At 31.2% G+C, this 17,139-nt stretch overlaps 1 protein-coding gene across 1 annotated transcript; it reads right to left on the bottom strand.

Annotated features, from left to right (window-relative positions):
- Nucleotides 1-11,630: 11,630 nt before the first annotated feature.
- Nucleotides 11,631-16,618, bottom strand: LOC112288694 (uncharacterized). The gene is made up of 4 exons (XM_024533165.3): nt 15,628-16,618; nt 14,243-14,293; nt 12,522-14,089; nt 11,631-12,194 (listed from the first exon to the last, which is right to left on the bottom strand). Exons 1-3 carry the CDS (start codon nt 16,276-16,278, stop codon nt 13,445-13,447), a joined length of 1,347 nt encoding a protein of 448 aa, XP_024388933.1. The 5' UTR covers nt 16,279-16,618; the 3' UTR covers nt 11,631-12,194; nt 12,522-13,444.
- Nucleotides 16,619-17,139: the final 521 nt, after the last annotated feature.

Genomic DNA, 17,139 nt, shown 5'->3' with positions numbered 1-17,139 from the left:
GATTTTTTTGTTTTTATTTTGAAATTTTGAAAAAATTTAGATTTTATTTTTAGACTTTCTATAAGCTATTTCATGCAAGAAAAAAAAATTTGTGACAAGGGAGATCCAAGCTAATTTATAGATAGAAGTTTTGAGGACTATGGCTACAACAAGCAATCAATTTTTTTCTTGGTTTGGCTTTCAATTTCTTTAAAAAAACATTATTGAATTTATATCATAGATATACATATTTAATCTAATAATTACCTATATAATTAGATAAAATTAAGTAAATATAAATTAATTTTATAATATCTTTTAGAAAAGCATCGTAAAAGCTTTATATACTCGATTTTGACTTTACATGTATTTGTAGTTGATTGATAGCTTAAAAACTTAATCAATAAGTTAATTGTATGTTACATATGTTGGTAGATTATAGAAAAAATTAATTATGTGGTGCACATATAGAAAAATTACCTTATAAATTAAAACATGTGTCTAATAAAGTCAACACATGTTGGTGGTCTTATAAAACATTGTCATATAGCTCCTAGTTAAATTATATATATATATATATATATATATATATATATATATGAGCAAGAGTAAAGCCTTCTTCACTCTTGTCAATGGCTTTTTTATTTTTAAGTCTTATTTTAAGACTTTTTAGTCTTTTATGTTTATTAATAGTTATTCTAGTTTAATATATTATCATCTTTGGATGATTTTTTAATCTTTTTAAGTAACACAAGAAGATATTGAAGATTTTTTTCTTTAAGATTCATATCCTTGATAGTTTGAGAAGAGTGCTAACTTATTATTCTTATCTTGTTTTAGAAGTGAATAGATTATCCTACTTCTATTGTTGTGTTTTGAAGATTATGAACTACTTACCTTCAAACAAATATTTAATTTTCTAACACTGATTTTTTTTTTTAAAATGGATTATTCTTCTTTATAGAAATTTTTATTTGATATTAGAGGTTGCGGATTACCTTCTTTTAATTTAATCTTTTGAATTTATTTAAATTTTTTATAAAAGAAAAGATTATGAATGCTATTCTTAATAGAAGTAAAAATAGATGTATAACTATTATAGATCTTCATGAGCTTTTTAATACTCTAAGAATAGAAATCTTACATATTTTTAATATAAATAATAGAGTTATTATTCCTAAACATATGGAAGAAGTCCAAAGTCTATTCCAAGAAGCTGTGTAGTTGAAAGAAGCAAGTAGATCAACCTCACAATCAAATTTAAGAAGTCTCGCTTCTATAAGTATAAGAGAAGAAAAGATTAGTATGTCCAAGAAGTTTGATGGAAAAAATTAAAATTTTGAAGATTTTTACAATAAATTAAGCTAAATTTAAGATTGCATCTTTTCCAATATTTCAACAGATTTACTCAAATTGGATTTTTAAGCATACTTTTATTGAAAATTTCTCTTTTTTTATTTACACTATTGATAAAAAAAATTCATGATTGTTCTATGATTTGAATTTATTCTTGGAAGTATTTATGGCTAAATTTAGAAAAAGTAATCAAAAAAAGGTAGTAAAGACCAAGCTCATATTGCTATGATATAGATCACATTCAACTACCATATATACTATTGAATTCTAAAATCTTTCTTATCACATAGATTAGAATTACAAACCTCTTATCAATTATTTTTAATATAGATTAAAAAATAATGTCAAAGATTTTATTGTTGACAATATCAAAAGTACATTCTTTAAAGCAATTTATTGATGAAGCCATTACTTATGATAATGACTCTTTGAAAGATGCCAAGAACAAAGATTTGGTTGAAGAAGTGTAAATCAAGCCATAATAACACCTTCTAAGTTTTTAAAAGCTTACTTGTCTAGACCAAAGCCTATGCAAATTAACACATTACGTTTTAAATTTCTTATTGAGAAAAAAAAAAACTTGTCATTGTCAAGAAGGTTTGTGCTTATATTATGGAAATCCAAGCACATTGCTTAATATTATTCAAAAAAAATATATAATTATAAAATGAAGAATATTGTTGCCAAAGTAGATGATGTGTCAAAAAACGAATTTCTTTAGCTATAATAGGAACCATGGAGTTGAAATCTTTTATAATTCCTAATAAAGGCCCTATTTTTTTTTTAAATCTCTCACCATGTTTTATAATAGAATTTTGTTTAGAACCAAAAAATCACAAAGTTTTAGCCTTCTTAGATTCAAGAGCTTTAACATGATTTATAAACAAAGACTTTGTCAAAAAAGAAGATATATTCTTAGTTAAAAAAATCAAACTTATGTATGTTAAAATAATAGATGGTCATTTATTATCTTCTAGATATGTTACATATGAAATTATTCCTTTAAAAGTAGCAACTAGTGGTCATAATTGTTTAATAATATTTAATATAATTAGATTTCTTTCTAATTCAATTATTTTAGGATTATCATGGCTAAAAAAGTATAATCCTCAAACAGACTAGTTTTTTCATAACCTTGATTTTTTTCATAGTTTAATCGAAAATTTTGCTAGGCAAGTAGAAATCTATATGACCGATATATCTAAATCATTTTTGGTAGATGGAAGAACTTTCATGCATGTTACAAAAGAAGGGCCAAATTTTGTTACAGATACCATACTTATTTTTGATAGAAAAAATATTTTCAAATAGCATTCTATACTAATACTAAGATTATGAAGATGTTTTTGAAAAAAAAAATGGAAATATTCTTTCAAAGCATTGTCTTTATGATTGTTCCATCAATCTTTAAGAAGGAACTCAACCACTATTCGAACTAATCTATAGCCTATATTCTTTCTATTTTAAAATAGAATTTTTTAATAAGACAATTATTTCATAAAACCTTGTCTATGTTGGTGCTGATAACAATTTATCTTAAATTAGGAGAAATTTTGACTAATACAACTTCTTGATTTATTGACATGCTAAATTTAAATCCTTTCAATATCTTTATATTAATAATATTAGTAATAAAAAGATGTCACTTTTACTCAACCTTTTGTAATTACTCCTTAATATATAGTTTGACATAAGAGATATTACAATCACCAATTAGAAATTACATAATATCATAGCAAGGTTAGTATTAGATCTAACAAGTCAAGGATAAGCAATTGCTTTCTTATATATTTAGAAGAATACAATTGAGTTAGTTTTTGATCCTTAGTTTTTTAAATGTCCACAACAAGAGAGATTGATTTAGCAAAAGAATATATTTTGGAGTTCTTACATGAAGGGAGGTTAGAAGGAAGTCTATATCTAATAATGAATGAACAATTTGAGAGAAAAAATATTCAAGTTGATAAAGCAAATAAATTGGGAAAAAAAATACTAAATTTTACATATAAAAAATTAAGATGAAAGTTTTATTAATAAAAGAAGGTTTGTAGAAAATAATTAAGAAAAATATATAAATAATTTATATTTTTTTCATTAAAAAGATATAATTGAGCAAAAAAAAAACTTTAATTGATAAAGATTAATGCCTATCCAATCATTGATATATCCATGAAAGATAAACTTTTAAAAGTTTTAGTTGATATAAATGATCTTACAACTTAGAAAAAAAAGACTTAGATGTACTAGTTATATAATTTTAAAAATAAAAAGTTATGAAGAATTAATATTTGACTTTTAAAAAGGTGTTGATAAATAATAAGAAGGTTTGCGACTTAGGTCTATATACTATTGTTATAATAAAAGATGCTATATTGCTAGAATTGGTTTGGACAAAAAATATTGTCTTAATAAGAAACATGTAAAACATGAAAAAGATGTGAATACAATAAAAGAAGATTGAAATAGTAAACATGAAGATCTAAAGATTTTCCTTGCTAAGATTACAAAGTCGCTAGACAAAGATGAATGGTATTACAATCCATGGCCAAGGTTGAATATAAAGTCACCTCTAATACTATAAGCAATATTAAGTACTTCTAAAGAATGGTACATTGGGCATATCAATTGCTTAATTTACTAAGAGTTTTAGCAACAATTATTTAAGCATAAAAATAATTTAGAACTCAATTATGCACCAAAATATAAAGCACATTGATATTCATTATCACTTTATTCAAGATCTATAAACACAAGGATATATTGATGTTTAATACATTTCAAGACATGATCAAGTAGCAAATATCTTGACCAAATCTTTAGGATTTGAAAAACTAATTGAACTAAAAGAAATATTAGGCATCTTGCTAATGCCCACTATAAGCAAACTACTTCATGTCAATAATTTTTTTTTTATTTTACTAAATTTAAAAGAAAAATTGGATCTATGACAATGTTGCAATTCAAACTTGCATCTATTAATTTCTCATACATCAATTCTTTTTTAGGTTTCTTGCTCAACCCCTTTTTTTTTCTCCGCCCTACAGCAAGGACTTATTCAACATTGATCTCACAACATCATTCACCACTCTCTACATGCAATCTGTTGAAAGCACAAGAATCCACCACCTAAGGATACTAAAATATTTCATGACTAAGGATAGTAAAAGAAAACATGAGGAGTGTTGGTGCTCAAAATGGTCTCTCTCAACGTATGAGAGCCTTCAACTAATAAAACTTCTCTGTTTATCAGGATGCCTAATCCCAATCCATTGTCTTTTTATATCAACAATACTGGTACTAGGATGTGTTGCTTTGGCTCAACATTGTGTTACTACTCCTCAATTTATAATTTGACTTTGACGTGTGAGATGTTACAATCAGTGATTAGAAACTTCAAGCTAAATCTCATATTAGAAAAGTAGTTAGTTTTTGAACTGATCCTACAAATGAAATAATATAAAAATAAAATAAAAAAAACATAAAAAGAATAATAGGTTAATCAAAATGAAAAATCAATCAGCCACCTACACACACCTTGGTTCAACACATTATTCCAATGTCATTAGATGTGAAGCCATGTCTAGTGAAAAACATTACAATGGCTGAAAAGAGCTCAGGCTCAGTTTATTCATATTCGGCACAATCAACCTACTTACGGAAACATACCAAAAAGGATCATTACACTTCCATAACAATCATTCAATGGGATTCATGCTACTTAACTCAACTCCAAGAACACCAACGATGTCCATATTCTGCTAATAGTACTCTGTCCTACGACCTCAAGTCATTTTCTCATATCGCCAGCACTGACCAATAGCAAACTTCAAGGGAATGACTGAGCTCTCCTGCTACGCAAGAGATTCATGTTTGTCAAAGGTAGCTCAACCCCTCCAGGTCCACATGGCTATGAGGGCTCAAATACATGAGGGAGGGAGAGAAGTCACAATGGAAGCAAAGATAGAATGTGAGGACCTTGGATGTCTTAGAACTTCTGTGTGATTAATCTAAAGCATCGGGTATACCCCGTCTTGTGTCAAAAGGAGAAAATAAAAGAAGTGAAGATAGAACAAAGTAAACTGACCTTTGTTCCAGAACAAGGCGGGCCAAAGAAGGTGTAGGCTCGGGTCGGAGAGCTATCTTTCTTCCACCTTTGTCTTCAAAGTTCTAAAGCTGCATCTCTCACTTTGAGATGACTATGTCCAGCATTAGAGTTGATAATCTACCATTAAGTGTTCAACATGGAAGCAAGTGTAAATCTCAATCCTCGCTTTCGTGAAGAAATGCCACTCATAATTCATGCATGGATATACAGCGTCGTCACCTGGAGTGAAAACTCATGTATCTGTCCAACGATCTCTCTTCGCCCGGTTTGAGAGTATTGAACTCAAACTCTTCCATCGGTAAGTCAACTTCCTCAAATGCAAACTATCTACATGTCTCCATCATCGAGAAAAACGAATGGACATCATTGAGGAAAATAGAATGCAACACACAAACAATCACAAGAACTAATGAATAATCTATAAGCGACCGCTCACACCATCAAAGGACATTTAGCTACTGAAAGAACGTCATAATTGACAGAGTTCATGTCAAAAGCAAGAGCGGTCGAACACAAAAACATCTAACCTCTCTGAAATGGTTAAAGAGCCATGAACACATATGTCCTCAAGATTAAAATCTCTGGTCCGCCTTGGGGAACAGTGGCGATCAAGAACATACTTCCCTAGAACCGGCTTTCATTTCCTTCGAAATTACCGCGGCTAATTGCAGACATAGCTCTGATCCCCAAGAGGGCTTTGTACAGCCAATTTTTCTGCAAGCGAGGAATTATCCACAGAACTCTTCGCAAACAAATCAAGTGGACACTCAATTCACCACTCAGCACGAAACCTCTCCGAGCTGCAAATGTGCATAACCTGCGCAGGATATGGTCTCATCTCAGCAGGGGTAACTACTAGTGATATATCGACCGAGGATTTTAGAAGTCCAACCACAAAAGCTTTGGTTAATTTTCTTGGTGTCAACCAAAATGAGCTTATATATTATTCACTAGGAACTGAAAGTGATACAATGATTGTGAAAAATTTTATTAGAAAATTTTATTAGAATTTGAAGTAATGGAATACATAAGATCTATAAATAAATAAATTTTCTATTGAAAACTAAAAGAATTAGAGATTGTGTTTATTTACAATTACCAATGAGGTTAATTTGGTAAAATATTATTTTAAGTTTCTATTCAATGCATAAATATATTTTATTTTATATATTTACATAAACCTATCAAAAGCCATGTATTTTAATAATATTATTTTTAAATATATTTTTATTATATTTAATTTAAATAATTATTAATATTTTTAATTTTATATTTGAAGATATTTTATACATAAGATTACATATTGAACCAACCAAAAAATATAAAAATTATTATTCTATTACATTATTATACTAATAAATAAATAAAAAATTAATTAATATTTATATATTTGTTGTAAATATGTAAATATTATGTAAATATATAAATATTATTAGTGCATTATATTAATGCACTAATAATGTTATTGTTCTTATTTAATAATATTATTTTAAATAACAACAATAAAGTATTTTTAATACAAAGTCTTTTTTACTAAGTCATAATCTAGAAAAATAGAATAAATTATTCAATGAGAATTATTGGTTTTTTAATTTTTTTGAAAGCTAACATTCTTTAGACATAGATTTTTGATATTCCTATGTCAAGCTAGATTTTTATTTTTATTTTTATAGAGTCTCAAGACACTCAATCTCAATTTCATTTGTTTTAATTGTTAAATCAACAACAATAATTATTGGATAAATTATAATAGTTGTTACATCCTTTACCATCTTATAGATATCCTTGAAGTAAAGCAAGATTTTTTTAAATATTGAAAATGATCTTGTTACAAACAACTATAGCTTAGAAATTTTTTAAAAGATCCTTTAGCTTTGATTAGGTTATAAGATGATAGTTACAAACATAGTGGTTGAGAAACCTTCTTCAATAAATAATATAAATATCTATAATTACACTAAATTATTTTTAAAATTATTATTAATACAAAATTAATAGAAACACAGTTGTTAGTTGAATAAACTTATCTATTTAATAAAAAAAAATTAAAACTACATCTATGCTCTATAAATCTTTCACAAATACCTTCTAATAATCTTTTAAAAAATAAAAAGATAAAATTATATTAAATAATTTTTTTAAATATCAAGAAATAATATAATAATTTTATTTATTTAAAAAAATTCTTTACACAATAAAATCACAATCTAAGACATCTTTTGAATTTTCCAAATTTTTTTTTGAACCTTCCATAATCACTAAGAGCTTCCAAAGTCCCCTAGAAACTTCTCTAGGATATATTTGATATAGTATAAACAAAAAGACAACATAAATAGTACTTCAATCTTGCCAGTAATAATGAGCAATTTAAACATTGTCTTAATTCTTTTCACGTATTAAGTCTAATTCTTCTTATAATACTTAATCTCTTACTTTTTTGTTCTTGCATCCTTAAAAATTCAAAGATATTAAAAATTTTAGCTGATAGAAGTGTCTTTGTCTTATTCTATATTCTTAGTTGTCACATAATTTATAAACAAAATAGCACAACATAGACATATAATTTTAATATATAAATTGTGAAAAAAAGAAGTTATAATTGAATGCGACTTGAATTCTTGCAATTGTCACCCATTTGTAGTATTAAAGTACAAAAAATAATAATAAATATAAAAACATTTTTTTATTGATTTTTAAGTTTTTGTATTATGTGCAATATATTTTTAATTTAGACTTCTATATATTTGAAATGTATCTAGTTTACTATTATTTTATCTATTTAAAGTATGCTCTTATATATTTATGAGTAGATGGTTTTTAAACTTCTATTATTTTTTGAAGTAAATAATTTTGATCCAACTACAAATCATAATCTAATATAGTGGATAAGACTAACTAATAGATTTTTTTTTTTCTTAAAAAATTAAAAAATTTACAGATAAATAAATAATTTATGAATTAATAAAAATTAAAATTAAAACCTTGAAAGAATAAAATTAATTTTGGTGCTATTTTTATCTATGACATGATAAAATTTGTGGTTGTTCTCCTAAAAGATATATAGATATATAAAATGATCATATATTTATAATCATAGTTTTTTTTTTATTGTTTTCTTTAATTTTTAGCATATTGCAAAAGAAAATTTTGCAAAAAAACAGATAAAACATTTGTTATAAGTATTCTAAGGTAGATTTATGTTTTGTTTTAAAAAGACATTATATCTAATTATTCAAAATTTATTACTCGAGTTTTCTTTAAGAGTTCTCATATTTTATCATATGTGCAAAAATCAAATTTTTAATAAATCAGATATATATATATATATATATATATATATATATATATACATATATATATATATATACATATATATATATATATACATATATATATATATATAATTTTTTATTTTAATGTGTTTTTTAATTAAATTCATTAATTATGTCTCATACTATATTGAATATAAGTAGGGGACAAAGATGTGAAACTAATTTATTATGAAATTTATATATATATATATACATATATATATATATATATATATATAATACATATTTGTAATAATATTTTATATTTAGAAACAATACAAATACATCAGACAAAGGAATTTATAAATTTTATAAATACAACTTATTATTACTATTATTTTTTATTTTTCATTTTTTTAGAAATCAATGTCATTTATAAAATAATTAAATAATATGTTTTTTCTCATGTATAAAAAAAAAACTTATACAATATACAATAAAAATATAACCAAAAGCTATAAATAAATCATGTTTATAGATTTTTATTTTTATTTTATCTTTGTTTTTATATTATTTTTATATTTATTTTAGATTCACATATGATTTACATTGATATAGTGTTATTATATGAAATTTAGTATTTTTTATAGTTGAGGACAAAGATGTAAAACTAATTTATTATGAAATCAATAAATATATTTATATTTATATTTATATATTAATAATAAAAAAAAATAAGTAATAATAACACTATATCTAAGATAAGACATGATGACACTCTACCAATGCATATATGTTTCTTTAATATTAATATATAAACACACAAGAATTTTTTTGTGAATTCCAGAATATTTTTTATCTACAAATATCTTTTCAAAACTCAACATAAATCATATGTGAATCCTAGTTAATACTTCCTTGCTTATATATTTCATATAGATAAAAGAAAAATTAAAACTCTTATAGAAAAAGCTAAAATAAAAATAAAAAACTATGAACATGATTTATTTATAGCTTTTGGTTATATTTTTATTGTATATTGTATAAGTTATAAGTTTTTTTTTATACATGAGAAAAAAATATTATTTAATTATTTTATAAATTACATTGATTTCTAAAAAAATATTAAATATTAAATATTAAAATTTAATTAAAAAAATATTAGTAATAATAAGTTGTATTAATAAAATTTATAAATTCCTTTGTCTGATGTATTTGTATTTTTTCTAAATATAAATTATTATTACAAATATGTATTATCTATATATACATATATTGATTTCATAATAAATTAGTTTCACATCTTTGTCCTCTACTTATATTCAATATAGTATGAGACATAATTAATGAATTTAATTTTAAAAAAACATTAAATTCAACAATTATATATATATATGTATGATTTATTAAAAATTTGATTTTTGCACACTCAATTTAAGATATTGTGAATTTTTAAAAAAATTAATAATAATAATAATAATAATAATAATAATAATAATAATAATAATAATAATAAAATAGTAATATGATATATTGAAAAGAAATAAAATATAAAAAATACTTCTATTAATTTTATATGTTAAATTTAACAAAAATAATTAACATATAAAATTATATATATATAATTAATAAAAGTATTTTGAACAAAGAATTTAGCATATAAAAAATACTTTTATTAATTTAATATAAAATATTAATTTAAATAAAATATTTTAAAAAATAATCTTATTAAATAAAATATAAAAAAATACTTTTATTAATTTTATATGTTAAATTTAACATATAAAAAAAATTAACATATATAACTCATTTTGAATATCTAAAAAATAATTGTGAAATACATGCATTCATTAAAAAAAACAACCTTAAACTACAAGAAAATACCATATTGTATTGAAGTTTGCAAAAGAGCTCTAAAATGATTGGTAATTCAAATTCTATTGGTCAAATTTTTACAATGCTTGATAAACCTTGCATAGATATTATTGTTTTGTTTTATATATATATATATATATATATATATATATTTGTTAAAGGGTTTTTTGAAACTCTAGTAATTGGTTACAAATTAATTTGCAAAACCCATTTGAATTAGAAGTATATATATATATATATATATATATATATTGGTTTTCCTTTTTTCCTTCAACAATTTTAGGTGTCAATGTCAAGAGAAAAGGCTAGATGAAAGATTTAGGTCAAAGATCCAACAAATCAACAATTCATAAAATTGTGATTAGTTGACACTCCTTAATCTTGTACAATGGGATGTTCACCTAAAGAAAACCATCCCAACAGTTTCTTAAAAGAGTATCAGAGAAGTGGAGGTGCTTTACCCACAAATGATGTTATCTTATTGTTTTCTCCTTAAACCAAAAATATCTTTCTTCTTTTTCCTTGGTGTCATTCTCCAATAAATTAAACATTGACACGTTTTTATCAGATGCTATGAGACACCCCTGAATATTTCATGTTTGGTTTTCAAACCTAAATTTTTCAAAAACAAAATTTATTAAATTATGTATCTCAAGATATCTTAGATAATATCCAATTACACAATTACTAAAGAATATTAATCCAAATCTTTGAATAACCCTATGGCACTCTCAAATTCTAAAGTGATCCCAATTCCTTTCAAAATCTCGTCAATGAAAAAGTCCAAGATGACAATTAATTATGAGCTAATTATACAAAAGAGTTAGATGCAAAGGCAAATGGTTAGAGGAGAAGGTATGGCCTGGTGGGTCTATGTGGATAGCAATTCAATATTTCCTAGGCAATTTTGCAGTCCTAAAGCTCACGATTTGACATCATGAGACTAGGAGGCTCATACAAGGTTCAAGCACGATTTTCACAAGGTATATGCTGTTATGCTAAGTCGATTGCTCAGGGTGAATCCACAAAGCTCAATCATCAAAGCAATGGAAAACTATCTCATGTCTTGACAACAAAGTAGTCTGATTATAATGAGTTATGGATCAAGCAAGGAAACCTTACCTAATCTGATAATTTCATTGTCACATGATCCCCCAGAATCGCAACCAGAGGCCTTCATAGGTTTAAAAAGTATTCAAACACTATCATTTTGGACCCGAACATGATGTTTTGCATCCAAGCATGACATCAGGATCGATGAAACTAAGTACGGGAGAATCCAGTCAGAAATGGATCTCCTTCCGAAAATCCTGGAACTGCAATACACTGGAGTTTTTTAACATTTTTTCTTTCTGCTGAACATAATGAATAGTGTATCTCGATTTCTGTCAGTAAAGCCAGGACGTAGATCCCTTCATTAACCTGTTGGAGGAAATCCTAGAAGTGCCAAAGCTTAAATTGATTGAACACTCGGCCAACTTAACTGCAGTGTAGTTCTACACAATGCAAACACAATCCGCCTACGTAACATGCACCAAATCCTTTTGAAAGTCCACGTATACCGAATGGCACAGCAGAACGTGCGCCCACCAGATTTTTACTCGGAGTTGAATCGACAGCGATATTTCCTGCAACACAGCATATTCAGTTTGATTAAGAGGGGAAAAAAATTCATATCATATTAAAAAGTATCACTCAACATCACAATCTACTACACTCCTTTCGTCTATAACTCAAGCTCATATCCCAGTAATAAAACCGAACTTGCATGCATTAGTGTCCCTGTTACAGTCGCCATAACAGGTTGCATCTAACTTCCGGACGATTTTAATCCTAGTTCAACTTGACTGTCTCTCCCCACCACACGCGGTAGTCTTGTTCAGGCCTCTGGAATCCACTGTTAATCTAACCGCACCATGCCAGTTGACCAGGGACAAGAAGGTAACGCAATGTACCTTGACCATCGTGAAGGTGGAAGCTCGGTTATCACCACTGTACCCATGACGTGTTGAGGTCAAACGGAAATAACTTAGCTGCAAAGTGAAAAACTCCCATCTCAAGCTACTGATGGATGTTCCAAACACCGCCAAGCAGCTCCCAGATGGAAAGTGTAACATCTACACTGAACAAGACCGCGGCATCAAAACTGTCGATACGATACAACTGAGCGCCATCAAGTATTTTCATCCTCCTTGTGTACTCTCTCGCACTGTCCCACCTTTATAGTTTCCATCTATACATGAATAAGGCGCGTCCAGATTTCCCTCCCTTCACACAAAACATAGAGAAAGCGTCCAGTGACACAACCACGAATGGTACATAATGCTGATCCCGCCCTACTCAAGTCAGCTTCCTTTACAATCTAAAAGAAACTCGAAAAAATAAGTGGTCCTACTCCCGACAAACTCATTGTTGCACCCAAAAAAGGGAAAAATAAAAATAAAAATAAATTTTGGCCATCAAAACTGAAGCTGATTCGGCATGGATCGACTCCAACCCATCCACCTACATCGACCGTGCATTGCAACAACGCGGCACTCCCTGTCTCCGTACGCTTGTGGAACCTCTCATTCCCTGCTCTACCGATCCACCATCACTTCCAGTCGAGCTCTCGATGCTCCTGAACGTCCACTCTATGATATGCACCCACACTTTCCTCGTCCAAACTCTACCACCACCCATGCCGTCCATCTATGTCAGGCAAAATTGCCTTCGGTCACCAACCGCTTCTACGCAGCTCCGCTCCGTCAGAACCGTCCCCAAAGAAAAACTACAATAACAAGACGGATGCCTAGCCGCTCCCCAAGTTACCACTCAGCAACACAAACCGCACTCTACCGTCACCTTCTCTTACAAGCAGCATCCATTTAGTCCGCACTTATTGCTGCTGCTGCTGCTGCTGCTGCTGCTGCTGCTGTTGTTGTTGCTGATGCTGAAGAACTAAGGCCAGGCTATTCTTCTTCTCTTTTGCAGCCTCGATGGCTTGTTTGATCCTTTCCGCAGGCCCAAGCTTAATGTGCAGCCGGTGCTTGCTTCGCAGCTGGTCCAGTAACACCATGATATCTCTAGAATTAATCAGAGTGTACTCGTCCATGTCTTCCTGCAGCATCGCATCGATGATACTTGTTGGAATATTGTAATCCCCGAACAAGGCCATCAGAGCTGGAGCATTCACGTTCTCTCTTTCCAAGTCTTCCAACGCTCTTTTCCTTTTCCTTCGTCCCTGAATCGGCGAAATTTTAGGGATCGTTTCTGATGTTTGATCGCCGTCACCGCCTGCACTCTCTAAGTAGTACATCCTGTCCCCATCCTCAACGGATGTTCGAATGCCTAGAGGTGTGCCACCATGTTCCAAACCCAAAGGCGAATCTGCTCCTCCGAGCCCACCACCGCTACGCATATGCCTTGGATTTGCTCCAATCAACTCATCCATCATATCAAAAAATATCCACTTTGACGCCCCCGAACCCGAAACACGTTTCTTCTCTCTCTCCACTTTGTAACGTTTCTTTAGATTATCAACCTGCGTTATGCATAGATCATTAGTCTACTACCTAGACCTTCGTCATTATTAGTAGTCATTACACAGTACGAAACCTATCCGTGTAGAGACTGGACGACATTAATAACAGGAGCACCAATCAATACGTTATGCAAGCATAGTAAGTTCAACCACCTTGATGCGACACTGCTCCTGTGTCTTTGGTATGCCGTCCGCTAAATTGCCCTACACCATCGACAGTCAAGCACATCAAACATGTGAGAGCAAGCAAAGTTGTTTATACCGTATCTATACTTTCAGCATGAAACAATGGAGTAATCCAAGGGAATAGATGCAGATCTCCATATACACTCCAGCGCCAACGTTTATCAGTGTTCAATGAGCTCGTATTCTATTGTACCTCCTCCCAGTCCTAGGATTAGAAAACTGACACTGAATGACTGCAGGACAAAAACTCATTATCAGAAATCAGGTTGAATTGTCCCTTGTGAGAATCACCTGCTGTGACGAGTGAATAATATAATGCTCAACAAAATTCTACCCTGGCATCCACTGTCTTTCTTCTCCACAAAATATTTTGTCTACTTACCGGCCAACGTGGGACGGTAAGAACAGAAACAGTAGAAATAGCATACTTTTGTGAAGAAACATACAGCAACTAGCTTACTAATGATACAAGCTAGCACTCTCAGCAGTCAAGTTCATAAGAGTGTCATATGAGAAAGCAAAATTATATAGAAGCAGACGTTGACTCTCAAAACATGGTAGGTGAATTGAAAGCAGCTTACATAATTGTCACCGGGACCGAACACAATCCACTGCACTCTTTGATCGAGATGCAGCTTCATTTTAGATGAAAAAGAAATATCTATTCAAATTTTAGATCAAAGAAATTTAAACTTTGCAAAGTTAAGAGAGGGGACAAAAGGTTTAGATCTAAAAAAACTTTAGCACTGAGTCCTGCTTCTGGAAAACTATTCATGATTGAAGTTACAACCCTCGAACAATCAAGTCATTCCAAAGGTCGAGCCATGCTAAGAACAACTCACTCACTAGTCACTCACTCTCTCTTGCACATTTTATTCTCTACAATAATTAAAAAGAACATTCATTTTAAAATTAAAAACAAGGAAAAGGTTCAAGAATGTTAATAAAAAAATATAAAATCACCTACGACTTTATAGCCCCAGGATTCCCGCTAAAACCTTGCTTGAGACATTGCAAACATCAACTTCCTGAGCCAAACCAATCAAAAACCACTAGTTACGTACAAACCTAAAGAAACTTTCGGCTTTCTTCATACTACCCCTCAATCGTATTTTTTCCAAATGAGTCTATTTTGAGCTCCCCCATAATACAGTTTCTCCCCATGCATTCTACGCCGCAGTCGGAATCAATTACCAGCCTTTTCTTTCCATCCCAACCCTCCATGACCGATTTTTTAATTTTTAATTTTTTTTATATTTCCAAAAAATTTAAAAAAGCGATCCACCACAATGAAACCAAACTTGCACAGGCACACACATCAAGAACGTTACAAAATTGAAACCATCAGTTACCGTAAGCGAGCCGCGGCTGTTCACCCTCGCCGCAATGTCGGCCCAAATCTTGCTTGTAAAATTCCCGCGATCAAGAGCGCGGTACTTCTCCCCAAACGCCTGCAACAAAACCGTCGTGGCGTTCTCACTCCACTCAATAGCCGGGTCGCGTGACGACCGACCTCGGAGCTTTCCAATCTGCGACCCAACCTGCGGGCTATTCGCCGTCCCGACGTCACCATCGCTTATCTGCCGCTCACGGCCCTCCATCTCGGTATCCACTCGGAGCATGGCGGCGCTCAAGCCCCCTAGCTTCGCATCCATATCATCCACCACGCCGTGCTTCCCGTTCCCCATTTCCACCGCGTACGCATGTGCGTGTTCATGTCCATTCTCATGCCCCCGGTCGCCATACACCACAACGTGCCCCGGATGCTGCCCCTTGCCCATCTCATCATGGGTATGGTCCCCAAGCCCCTTCTCCCCGTACAAAATCCGTTGATGTTCGTGCTCCTGCTGCTCGTCCAGCATCCTCAGCCCTTGCACCTGCGGTGCCAGGTCCATCCTGCTGACCACCACATGGTGGTCGTCGCAGGCCATGGCGTCCATAGCGCCCGCTCCCCCGCCATCTCCTGGATGCTGCTGTTGGTGTTGACGCTGTTGCAGCATCATCTCGTGGAACGATGATGGCTCCACCCTCGTCGTCGTTGCGTTGCCTGCACCCGCGAGTGAGGGATGGCTGTCTCCAATTCCTTCCCTCCCTGGTTCTGTTCAACAGTTGCTCCCTGCTGGATGCGATGAACTCCCTTTCCTTCCTTCCTAACCCCCTCCCAACTCCGTCCGTAGCTCTCTGCTCCACAACACAACGATGATATGCTTGGATGGATGCAACTCTGCTCCCGCTCTCTACCCTTCTTCTCTCTCTCGCTCCCTTTCTCACCCTTCTTCGCCACCCACCTCCACGCCTCCTCACGCCACTCAAGAGAAGGTCGGCACCCACCGCTCGATCCTCCGACGAACATATCGAATGGCTGTTCTTCGCTGACGCAAGGGTATTCCCTATGCTTGCCCGCTGGCTTTGTAAAACCCGTGGAGGTCGTGGGAACACACTGGAAGCTTGCGAACTGGCACGTGGTGACCCCGCGTTTGTGGGCTTGCAACCAAGTTGACGATAGCTCGGTGTTTGAATGAAAACCATCCATTTGGACGGAACGCCCTCTCTGTTCATCCGCTTCTGCTTCTTGAATTACTATTTATTGGCTTCTAGACGCTGCGGACTAGTATCAAAAGTTGTGTTTCGGAAAGAAGAAATGTAAATATACTCTTTGTTGTATAGTAGACGTTTAGATCATGGAAGACCCTAGAATATGGAAAATGGTAAGTTGGTGGTTTGGTACGTGAGATTTCAAATAGCTTTTAAACCTTTTAATTGTATTGATTGTATCGATCATCCTTTCACTTAGCTCCAATTGCACTTTCTAAAACAGCAGTATTTTTGCTGGTCACGCATTTGGTATTGCTGAAAATATCTTG

Source organism: Physcomitrium patens, chromosome 11 (genome assembly GCF_059467195.1).
Source record: "Physcomitrium patens ecotype Gransden chromosome 11, ASM5946719v1, whole genome shotgun sequence".
Lineage (NCBI taxonomy): Eukaryota > Viridiplantae > Streptophyta > Bryopsida > Funariales > Funariaceae > Physcomitrium > Physcomitrium patens.
This window is presented reverse-complemented; position numbering and strand designations above follow the sequence as displayed.